Below are 11,811 nucleotides of genomic sequence, written 5' to 3'. Positions count from 1 at the left end.
TGCAATTTAAATATGTTTGAAACCACAATTGGCATAGTTTTGCCTTAGCTAACATTTGGGGCTTTAGAAGTAATTTTTGCTAGTCCACCTTTAGCGAATTTATAAAGTCTATTGCCCTAGAAAGCTATAGTCAACCAGAGGACCATTTTTGTATTGTTACCTGACTATATAAGTCTGATTTACTGTATGTGCTAATATATTATATTCCTTTTGTTATAGATTGTCCTAATGGCAGGTAAAGCAATAAAATGATTTAAATTCTTAAATGCAATCAGCCTCTTTTTTTTCTCCCACCCCTATGTTTTATGTTTTCCTTCACCTTCAGAGGATGAATTGCCAATAAACTGGTGGTAAATGAAGGAACTTAATGGAGGTTTGAGTTCCAGTCCTTGCTCACAGTACAGCTGACCCTTCCTCTCTGGGACTGTGTGTGTAACGTGCACAGAAAATCACCAGTAGAGGGAGATGCAACTTTGGGAATAGAATGTCCCATACTGAAACAGCTGCAGGCGGTGAGTGCTGAGAGAGTGAGCCAAATCCTTCCGTTTTAATCTGTTATCTGCTCACTAGAGTACATGGGGGAAAAAAGAAAAGGCCTGTAAGCCCACTGCTGTTGAGAATTCTGTTTGATTGAGGCTACCTAAAATGTGCTTAGGTGAAAGCTGGAAGTGGGAGGACGTGGCTGAATGGAGACAGGCTGAGGGAGCCTGCTGGGCTGGGTTCTTTGTCTGCTCTTTGATTCTGTGCATTAGATCTTTTCTTTTCCTGATCTTTGTGGCTTCAAAATATTGGGCTCTCTGTGTTGAGCAGAACCATTCCCAACTTCCTCAAACGAACAGAACGGCACCTGTGGGGACATACAGAATTACAACTACAATCTCTTCAGTAGCTGTACAGAATAAAGACAGGCAGCCGGGTGAACACTTGTTCTGGGGTTGGACTGAGCTCCACTACAGTTCCCTGTAAAAAACAGCAGTGCTGGCCAAACCAGCTCTGTGACTTCCCTGCACAGTCCTGGCCAGCATCACCCAGTGCTTGTTAGGCTGGGCAGAGTTCCAACCTAAAATGACAGTGTGGCAGGTGATGCAGCTTGCTGTGAACCTGAGCAGCCTGCAGCGCTGCTGATGGCTTTTGTTTAACTGAAAGGTTAGTTTAGAATGAACTTCTAGTAGACTGATTGTTTTGGTTTTTTTTCTTTAAGGATGATAAATGATCAACAAAGTTCTCAACGACTTTCCCCAGGCTGCCAAGAAGCTCAGTGTAATCATTCCTGAACAGTTGAAGCAAAAAGCTATTAAAGAGCTGCGGTAATCAAACCACGCTTAAGCCTTGCCCTTGGGAGGCAAGGGGAAGCTCACAAATTGAAAGATCTCTGATAACTCTACACTTTTTTGGTCTTCAGTTCCTATTGCTTCTCCCCAAAATACGCAGAGATAAGGGGAGGAGGAGGAGCCTTTTCTGTTTTCCAGGGAATTCTGATAGCTTGAGTGACTTTAAAGCGAGATGATGATGCAAGATGATGATGCAAGATGGAGCCCCCCACCTCAGCAAAATATTTCGACCAGAAGTGGGTGACTTCTGTGATTGTAAATACAGTCCTATGTCTTTTAGTAGTTGTATCTAAATATATGTATTTATAAACATATATATATTTTATCCTGCTTTTCTGTTATAACCCAGCCTGGTTCTTCCACCCCCAAGGCAGGTGAAAATACAAGTGATCTTACTGTCCTGCAAGCCAGTGGACTTTTGGGCAATGTGCACAGATTGAAGTGGACTGGGCTGGTTGTTTTCTGTTGCAGAGAACCAGGCCAGGGGTCCTGTCTGCTGGTGGGTGCTGTGCAGAGATGCTCCAGGCTGACCACATGAACCAGTGTGTCACCTTGTCACAGTAAGGTTGCTCCTTTCTCACACGCGGTCTTGATTACAGAACACAGACTTAGGAAGAGGAGAATATTCGTGGCATCTCTTTATTCAAGCCTCATCCTTGGATCTAGCATGTGTCCATCATAGCAAGGCTGAGCAGGCTGAGCAAGCTGCAGGCTGTATGTGTTCCTGTCACCCACAAGGCATGCTCAGCTGCAAACCAGATCTCTGCTTTCCCACAGAGCTGGTGCTTGGGGTGCAAAGACCTGCTGCAGCTTTGCTTGAGCGCTCAGCCTGGGAACCTGCTGTGATCCCTGCAGGTCTTCCAAAGTTTCCCCTCTCTGTGTCGTGGGCACTTGTAGATAGAAATGACCAACTGTTAACGCTTGTCCCTGGTCTCGCAGGGGTCTCCCCTGCTTCTGAGCAGGAGCTGAGGGCTGTTTATGTGCTCAGCTTCGCTGTGTCGGATGTGGGAGCCTCGGGCTGCCTGGTGTCATTGGCCACCACCTTGGCTTCTCCATGTGTGTCTATGCACTTCCTCACGGCTTTCAGGATGAGCTGTAACCGCCGGTCCAAGGCCAGGAGATGGGGCTCGGTGAGGACAGGTGCCAGGGGGTCCTGCAGGAGGGATTCTCTCATCACAGCACTCAGCTGGTACTCGGGCTCAGCCAGCAGCTGCAGGCGCAGCAGCGTCGTCCTCTTTATTCTGGAAGAGAAAGAAAGCAGGCGTCCCAGTGCCAAACATCACAGCACCCCGGTAAGGGACAGTTGTCTGAGCCTCTGCTGAGAGAGGGAGGAGGGAGCGAAGATACAGTTCCAGAGAACAGGATTTGGAACGAAAAGCTCTTAATGAAGAAAATGGGAGTCTCTGCAGAAACCTCTGGTTCTTACTTATTTTTCAGGCTACAGAGTGCTCATACAGCAGATTTTTGTCTTCAGAGAGAAAAGAATGTTAGAAATCCTCAGCAGTGAGCATTCTGCCTCTGACTCTGATGTGACCTAGTTCCCCAGACGATTGCAGGGCAGTGCCACGGTACCGGAAATGACATTTATGGGGCAGAAGGAGAGAGAAAATGAAGCTGTGCATCTTAGCTGCTGATGAATGAGAAAAAATCTCTCTAAATTGAACAAAAAGAGAGTATTTCCCAGAGCTGATCTAACATTGTGCCTGAAGAGGTACTGAGGATGAAGTATTTCCCTTTGACAGAAGGGAGGATGAAAAGCTACGATCTTGGCCTGCTTTGGGGAATGACACTAGCTATTCTAATGTGATTTGTTTAATGCTCAGCAGAAGTATTTTGATTTCAGAGTCTCTGTGACTCAAATGGACCAGTGATCTCACCCATTGCCTTTTAAATTTTGGAAAGATGGCAACCATGTGGAGCCATGCTGACTCAGCCAGAATTTCCACGTGGAGGAAGGTGTGATGGGAGAGGAGAGGAGCAACCTTCACTGAATGAGACAAGGACTGGAACAGGGGCTGTGAAAGGTGGGTCAGAACACTAGGAGGCTGCAGGAAGCCGAGCTCGGAGGATTCCAAGCCTTTCTGGATGCTTCCCAGGATGGACTGCTATAGGAAATGAGGCTTTTGGGTGGCCCTGTAGTGAGTACGAGTTGTTTTCAAGTTGCAGTTCTTGCCCATAGCTGGCTCGTTAAAGGTGTGACCTGCAGCTCATCCTACCTAAATTAAGCACAGCTTCTGGGAGGTGGATCTGGGTGAGCAGGAAGGATGTGACCTGCAGATAGTGCTGCTAGGTCAGAGAGTTCATGTGAACTGCACAAAATAGGAGCTTGGCAGAAGGAGTCACTGTGAGCTGCAATTATAAATGGAAAGTCTCACTCGGTGCAAACAGCAGTTCTTAAAATTAGATCCGGTAATACGAATGTGTGGGGAGAGTGCAATTAGCACCCCAAGGCTTACATGGAGCAGGTACAGCAAGGAAATAGGTTAGGGATCTCCTAAAGAGAAACCACAGGGAGGAGCAGCTTTTCTTCCTCTTCAATTTAACTTTCAGCTGTTGATTTATGTGGATTAATAAAAGGGTGGCCAAGATAGGATTCAAATGGTAAAATTGACGAGCTTCTCCTTGATGCTGTGAGAAGAAACCTGATTAACTATCAGAGCTGGTGAATGGAGGTTTCATATTAGCACACACAGACAAGTGGGGCTGGCAGCACTTTGTGTTGATGTGTTGGGAAATGCAAGGGGATGCTTCTGGAAGGGTTTGGGCCAACAGAAAAGTCAGAGACGGCCTTTTTGTGTGTGAGACTGATGCCTTGTGGGCATTCAAGCATCAGATGTTTGCCTGCTGCTGAGCAAGGGAGCTGTTTGTGGGGATTTGGGAAGCTCACCTGGGCATTTGGGTTACATAGGGGTTCTCATGGGAAAGGGGTTCATTTGGGATAGTAAGTATGAAGTGCAGGAATGATGGCTGTGTGATGCAGCAGAGCAGCTCGATGCTCTGAGTGACATAAAAGCTTAACTGTGGTTTCCATGCTGAGCTGTTTGCTTGGGTTCCCAGGTGGATTCCAGCAGCCAGCGCTGCCGGGCCAGGAGGAACTGATGTGTCTGGGAAGGAAAACAAAGCTGACACTTACACACAGCACTGGGAGAGAGGGGCCAGGATGGAGATTTCATCGTGAGAATGCCGCCCAAACCTGGGGGAAGGAGAGAGCACGGAGTATTGCCACCTGCCCATGGCCTCCCCATGTCCCCTCGGCCTCCCAGCCTCACCCCCTGGCGTTGTCCAGGTGTAGGAGGAAGCCATCATCTCCAAACTTGGTGAACATCTCATAGTGGTGACGGTCCATGTTCCCTGGTAAAGGAGGAACAGAGCAGCGGTTTCTCTTGCAAGTGCCTGAGTAATTTTCAGACCTATCCCGTGTTTTCTTTCCCATCAGCATGAAATGCTTTAATTGTACCTATCAGGAAGTCAAATATGGCCATGTCAACGATGTTAAGCAGCCGGTTGCCGCTGCTGTAGGGGTAGATCTCCCTCACAGTGTCACAGTAGAGCGGATTCACCTCCCACCTGCAGGACACCAGGGGAGGGGGCTCACAGTCTGTATCCCACTCATTCTCCTCCCCACACGCTCCCTGTAAGGCACATATATGAAGCAGCAGCATTTACCCACTTACTCCTCTTTTCCATCAAACGAGTAGGAGCGGATCCATGGGTTTGGGATGGAGAGCCGAGGCGCCAGGTTGAGGGATGGAAGGAAGGCAGACAGGGACCCTTCCAGGAGGTGAGGATTCCCACACACTGCGTACTCTGTCTTGCACATGTACGGGCACTTGGCAAAGAAGCACACATTGCTGGCTGGAGGAGAACAGAGAGAACTGGGGAAAGAACTATGGGGTGTGGAGCTTGGACTGACCCCTGCCTCACCATGCAATGTATCTAGGCACATAATGGATGTGAACTGCCAAACTGTGGAGGGAACCAGAGTTTTGGTCAAAAGACTCAGTCCTATGCTGGGGGAAAGGTTAAGAAGCAGGACAAGTGAACAGATCTCAGTCCCGTTCCTGCACAGCCCGTAATCTTTTCCTACCTGGAGACACAAAGAAGACGCTCTGCAGGACTTCATTCCTGGTGACTTCCAGAATCTCCTTGGTGATGTTGATCAGCCTCCCAACAGTGGGGGGCACCCGTCGGAAATCCAGGATCCTGCCCAAGGAAAGCAGCTCAGTGACACGCAGTGGGACCTGACTGCATGGGGTGGCAGATGCTGCCCGTGCCCTTCCTGCTGGCAAAATGTTTGCCTTCTTGATGGCTGCACCCAAATGGTGGTGAAGCCGGGATTGCTGGAAAAGGCTCCTGGGTTAATTGCTCATTAGCTGTGAGCTTGAAACAAAACAAACCAGGCACCCAGAGCTCAGCTGGGTCAATGCCCAGGATGGACCCAGTGCACGCAGCAAAGCTACAACCTGTGCATCACTGCCCAGCCTGCATGGAGCAAAGCAAAATGAGTACTGGGCTCCCAGTGAGAATTTTCCCCACCGTGGTGCTGCTGAGCAGTTGCTGATCCATGGCCAGCACTCCATAGAGCTGAGCACAGCTCCTCTCGTACCTGTCCAGGTGGAAGGCTGCGATCTCAGCATTGTGCCTCTGGAAGTCCACAAAGTAGAAGAAATCCTCGGGTGTTTCCTCCTCACGTTTCTGCCTGGAAGAAATCCATGGGTCAATCCTGGGGAGTGCGTGCAGCTGCACCCAGGGGATCCAAGGAGAGACAAAGCAGTGCTGAGGATGTGTGGGCCCTGAGGTGACAGCAGCCCTGAGGTCCTCCATTCTTTGGCATCTACAGAGAAAGAGCCTTCCAATGTCAATAAGCAGAGTGGGAACACTGATGTTTGTGTGTTACTGGGGAGAGAGCAAGCAGCCAGTAATAATTAAAGGTAGCTTTAATAATTCAAAGTGGCTTTGCTGAGCAAAGGACAAGAGATGCAATGTGACGTGCCCCTCCTTGCTCGAGGATGCCCGCAGCCTCACTGCAGCAAGCTCCAGTGCTCCCAGCTGCTCATCATGGGCAGTGGGGCTTTGCCTTACCTCATGGGCTTGAACATGGCTTTGCCGAAGTCCTGGAACCTGAGGACCAGCTTCAGGTGCACGCCGCTGGGCTTCACAACTGGGGGGAAAGGGGACGTTAGGTGCCTGTGTGCAACAGATCAGCACCTCTGCACCACGCGAGTCTCCCAAAGTCCATTTGTTAGGTCCCCTTGGGGACTTTTTCCTCCCCTCATTGGCACATCGGTGTCTTGGCATCCTCACCCCATCCTTGTGGGGCTGTGGGGTTTATCCCTGAGCGGGGCGTGGGGCTGGAAGCTTGAGGGGAACCCAGTGCCACCCTCCCCACTTGGGTGAAGCGAAGATGGCACAGAGTCCTGGGAGGATGCACTCACTCTGGCTGCAGTCACAGGCTCCCAGCAGAGCTTTCTCATCCTGGCTGTAGTCTGCAAGAGCAGGAGGAGCCGTGAGGAAGGGGCTGCGCAGAGCTTGCTATCAGACCATCTAAAAAGCCAGACTCCCTTCTGATTATAAGCTCCATTTATACACTAAAGACACAGGAAGGCCCTTCTCCCATCTCCAGGTAACACGATGACAATCATGCAGCACAAAACCCATGGAGAAGCCAGCACAGGGCTCAGAGTCCCACACTGCAACAACACTCACCAGCACTGACGGTGGCAAAGTCATGCATGTCCTGCAGCAGCCTGCTGACAGCAGGGCTGGAACGGGGGTAGAGCCCATCCCGGCTGATGCCCAGGTGGAACTGCAGCCAGCTGACTTCGGGACGCAGCGGGAGCAGCGCAGCTGCAGCCGTAAGGTTGAGCTCCTGCTTGTAGAGCTTGTGTCTCCTGGAAGGGAATGGGCACGGGGTGATGGGGATGGGTGCAGGATGGAAGCCCTCGGTGCTTGGAGTAGAGCTGGCAGCTGTTGTATTACGGGATGGAAAAAGCCTTTGCTGTGCCAGAGGTTTTTGCCAAATCCAGAGGTTCCAGGCAGCGCGACTGCTGGAGCCCCAAGTTGTCCCACGTCCTCTCAGCCTTCATTCTGGGCAATGGGAAGCAGGGGGGCCACCAAGCACTGCGCTGCCCCAGAATTGGTAAAACTGGGGTGAATCTGTCCCATTCTGGCAGGTGGAGTTGTGACAAACCAGAGGTTTGTTACCATAAGCCATTTTTCCTCTGATAGGACCCAAGCTTTGCTGAACTGCCATCAAAAGGTCGTTTATCCCCTGGCTGACAGCATTGGTTTCTCATTAACATCGGCAGAGCCGTGCGTGGCATCTGCGCTCACGATAAAGGGAAAACTGAGTTCAGTTTGCATTGAAAGTGCCAAGATACCTCGGCAAAGGCAAACAGGAGCTGTGGCTGATAGCGAGTGGTTCATTAACCAGTGGGGCCCTGGGGTGCCCCAACCCTGCCTCAGGCAGCGGGGTCTGCAGGGCTCCCATCCCTTCTCCATGGTGCAGATGGGTGGTGCGGTCGGTCCAGCCCGAGGGATGCGTTTCAGGGATATTTGGGGAGAAATGTAGGGGATGCCACCAGTCCCACAAATGCAGACGGGGACGGCGAAGCCCCCAGTGCCTGTCAGCAGAATGACGCAGGAATTTTCCCCAGGGAAGCTGCCCACATATTTTACCATATTTGCTCTCCCACTTTCCCATGCACGCAGCCTGTCCCCCCCCGCCCCGATGGCAGTGAGCGGTGCATTACTGATGGGGAAAAAAATGCAGCCTTTGTGCAAGGGGAGGCAGCGGGCACGGGGCTGGGGGCCAGCTGGCCTGCGAGCCTTCAACCCCCAAAAGCTGCTCCCTCCAGGGTGTCTGAAATATTTCCCTTTAAGAACAGCCCTCTGCAAAAGACATAATAATATAAAAAGCAGGTCCAGATAACTTGCTATGAACAGCCTTGGGGCTGCCCAGGCTCTGCTCAGTGCTGGGCTGCAGGAGGCACCAGGCACTGGGTGCCGCTGTCCCTGTGGCACCAGTGCCTGGCACTGAGCAGGTCACAGAGTTTGGAGTATGGAATTGTTTCTTCATGGATAGAAACAAGCTCTGGGTTTGTTTGGTTTTGCTTTTTTTTAAAAAATTATTCTTCCTGCAACCCCATCAGCCACCCCTGCAGTCAGATTCCCTTAGCCAAAGTTCTAGGAATGGGAATGAGAAGGCAGAGCTCTGTGTGCAGGTAGAATGCACAGTGCTTTGTTCTCCTTACCACCCATAGCCAAAACGTGCCACATCCCAGGGCCAGGCCATGTGAGAGCCAGCCAGAGAACCCCAGACTGATTTATTTATACCTGCCTGCAGAAACTGTGCTGTGCTGTAGGTGCAGGGCTGAGCTGCAGCTGAGTCCACTCAAGCCGTGCAGATGGGTGCTGCACTGACAGCCCCGCCATTCATGCCTCACATGGGATGGCCATAGGGTCAGCTCGGACCCTGTTCTACCCTGTAGGATGTGTCACACCTTGGGGAGAGCTGGGAACGTGTGCACAGCCCTGAGCTACACCACGCTCTGCTAAACCCATGGGCTGGGAAAGCCATGGCTGCTCGGTCCTATACGGATCCCACTGTCAGCCCAGGGATGTCCCCATGCCAAGAAGATGAGCTGCTGTGGCTGCATGACCTCGAGGCACAGATCACTCTGATGGGCTGGCAAAAAGCACCATGGCAGGCACCTTCCTAACCCACATTCAATTTGCACTGCTAAGGAGAGAAGAGGATGGGTGTGAAGTTGCAGGGGCCTGGCTGGAAATCACAGTGGTGCACTTGGCATTGCGTGCTCTATGGTGGTGTGTAAGGAAGTGCACTATGGAGCTGATCCTGGTCGCATCCTACCTCCCCACGGTGCTTTTCCTTGGGAAGCATCCACTAAGCATCCCAAGCCCTCTCACCTCATATTTCCCAGCTATGTGCTCATCACTGCCCTGTCCCACCCTGCTGAATGCAGCCAATGTCATACAAACATACAGCTTGGCCTCGCCCCACGCATTCTCAAGGCAGGGAGAGGAAGAAGAAGCTGGAGGGGTCTGAGCCATGTTCAGGTCACGGTCCCTCCCCTCCTCCACAGTGCCTTGCAGGACACTGGAAACAGGCAAACTTTTCCTGCTGGTGGTTGCAAGGAGGTGGCTCTGGGGTACAGCACCCAGGGGCTGACACCATTCTGCCCCCACAGTGCTGATGCAGAGTGAAGAAGGCACTTATCCCTACTATGCACAACTAGCAGGGGCTCACCCTGCATCCCTGCGCCCTTCTCCTCCTCATCTCCCCCATCAGGGACCACAGGAAGCCCCTCCCAGCAGAACCTCCATGCAGAGTCCTGTGGTCTACGGGGTGCTGTAGAAAAGGGCAATGGGGAGGACAGCAGAGAGCCAGGAGGTGGGCACAGAGCGGGCCAAAAAAGGGGTGCCAAGGGATTGTGTGCAGAGGTCAGGGTGTCTGGGCAAGGGATATCTGGGGGGTGTCCATGCAGGTGGTGCTGGGAGGGTGCTCTGGGTACCCAGAGATTGGAACCCAGAGGTTGGGGATGTGCACCTGGGGATGGGATACCCAAGGATGGAGTACCAGGCATGTGTGCCTGCAGATGGGTACCTACGGGTAGGTGCTGGGTTTGGGTGTCTGGAGACTGGAACCTAGGAACGGGGTGCAGTGGATGGGGTGCTGGGTTTGGGCTGCCCGGATATGGGGTGGTCAGAGATTGGAATTTGGGGATGAGTGCCCGGAGATGGGATACGGGAATGGATACCTGGAGATGGGTGCCCGGGGGCGGGTACACGAGCATAGGCGCAAAGGGATGAAGCGCCCGGGGATGGGACGCTGGGTTTGGGGTGCCCGCGGATGGCCGCCCAGGGAGCGGTGCCGTGTCGGGGTACCGCGCGGCGGGACGCACCTGTTCCAGCGGGCCGCCTTCCGCCGGTAGTAGCGCAGAGCTTCGCGGGCGCCCAGCAGCGGCTCGGCGGAGCCCGGCGGGGCGGCGGCGCGGTACAGCGGGTGGGCGAAGAGGCGCCGCAGCGGGGAGGAGGAGGCGGAGGAGGAAGAGGAGGAGGCGGCGCGGGCGGGGGGCGGCGGCGGCGGAGCGGCGGAGGGAGCGGAGCGGCGGCGGCACGGGCAGCTCGGTGCGCTCGGGGCCAGCTCCCTCCGAGCCCGCGGCCAGAGGTGGAAGTAGAGGTCGGCGGCCAGCAGCGCCCCGAGCAGCAGCAGCACGGCCGGCCGGTCCCGGCGGGGCCCCGGCATGGCCCCCGTTGCCGGGTGGCGACAGCTCCGGGTGCGGACAGCCCGCACCTCCCTCCCTGCCGCCGCCGCCGCCGCCGCCTCCCGGGGCAGAACGCGCGGGGGAGCTCGAGCGGCGGAGCCGGGAGTGCGGGCACCTCGGGGCGGGGAGCGGGCAGGGCGCTGGGGGCCGGCCTGGGACAGCGCGGAGAGACCGGGGCGTGGAGAGGGAGGAGAGCGCGGGGAGATCGGGGAGGAAGGGGGTCCCGGTGGCGAAGGGGATCCGGGGATGAAGGAGGCTCCCCGTGCGCTGCCCCGCCCGTCGCGGTCGCTCCGAAAGCAGCGCTGTCCCCTGCGGCTGCTGACCCCGCTCCCCTGCGTTCCCTTCGGTTTCCTGATGGTCGGAAGATGGGCACTGGTTCATGTTCTCACTTCGAATTGCTTCTGCAAAATGACTCTGCTCCGTCTTTTGTTATTTGAAGAGTTTGGGTTTTGGGTGTGAGGGGCTCGCTGTTGTAATACCGAATGTTACGTATCTGGGGGCTGAAACTGGAGCAGTCTTTGCAGGGGGATTCGTTCCCAGTGGTGCTGTATTGCTGGGCGAGCGGATCCGCCGTCCTCAGCCCTTCCCGGACCGGCGGTTTGGTGCTTTCCCAATAATCCCAACAATAAGCAGTGGTCTGTGGCTAACAATAGGATTTTTCATTTTTATTTACTTTCTTTTTTTCTCTCTCTTTTAAAGACGAGATTATCCAGCTGAAGTGAACAAAATCTGCGCTCCAACGAGCCAGAATGAGTCACCAGCAAACACAGCTCCGTGGATGTGAGCCCTCCAAAAGCCCTCATCGCCTCACGTTAAACTTAAAGCACAACTTTGACAACCACTCCATCAAAACCGGCTGGTGCTGCTGCGTTCGTAATCCCCTCTGAGCCGCTGCCCGCTGCTAATCTCTCCCAGAAACCACTATTAAATCTTTCCTGGTTTGCAATGCCAATTCTGAACGACGGGCACGAGGAGAAAAGCCATCAGCAGGGCTGGCGTCTCCGTGCTATTTGCACACGCTGCGGGAAGATCGTTTTGTTGCTAATGAGGCTAATTAGAAACAAATAAATAAATAAAGCCATCCCATCAATCTGTACCAAATTGAAACGCCGCGGTCCTTCCCAAAGCCAGCTCTGAGCACATCGTGGTTCTCCTGGCTATTGAATGCCTCCGTGCTTTCCCAGGAGGCTGCG

At 53.5% G+C, this 11,811-nt stretch overlaps 1 protein-coding gene across 1 annotated transcript; it reads right to left on the bottom strand.

Annotated features, from left to right (window-relative positions):
• Positions 1-1,954: 1,954 nt before the first annotated feature.
• Positions 1,955-10,742, bottom strand: FAM20A (FAM20A golgi associated secretory pathway pseudokinase). The gene is made up of 11 exons (XM_048965024.1): positions 10,256-10,742; positions 7,038-7,222; positions 6,767-6,817; positions 6,414-6,492; positions 5,938-6,030; positions 5,419-5,534; positions 5,006-5,186; positions 4,789-4,898; positions 4,601-4,682; positions 4,465-4,524; positions 1,955-2,572 (listed from the first exon to the last, which is right to left on the bottom strand). The coding sequence occupies exons 1-11, from the start codon at positions 10,597-10,599 to the stop codon at positions 2,308-2,310; spliced, it is 1,566 nt and encodes a 521-aa protein (XP_048820981.1). The 5' UTR covers positions 10,600-10,742; the 3' UTR covers positions 1,955-2,307.
• Positions 10,743-11,811: the final 1,069 nt, after the last annotated feature.

The sequence above is a fragment of the Lagopus muta genome, chromosome 18, assembly GCF_023343835.1.
Source record: "Lagopus muta isolate bLagMut1 chromosome 18, bLagMut1 primary, whole genome shotgun sequence".
Lineage (NCBI taxonomy): Eukaryota > Metazoa > Chordata > Aves > Galliformes > Phasianidae > Lagopus > Lagopus muta.
The sequence above is the reverse complement of the archived record's forward strand: the minus strand, read 5'-3'. Positions and strand labels throughout refer to the sequence as shown.

Coding starts and splice junctions, on each gene's coding strand:
- FAM20A (XM_048965024.1), bottom strand. CDS start 10,599: ATGCCGGGGCCCCGCCGGGACCGGCCGGCCGTGCTGCTGCTGCTCGGG. Junction 6,493..6,766: donor AGCCTGTGACTGCAGCCAGA/GTGAGTGCATCC, acceptor CTTTCCCCCCAG/TTGTGAAGCCCAGCGGCGTG. Junction 5,187..5,418: donor CGTCTTCTTTGTGTCTCCAG/GTAGGAAAAGAT, acceptor GTTCTCCTCCAG/CCAGCAATGTGTGCTTCTTT.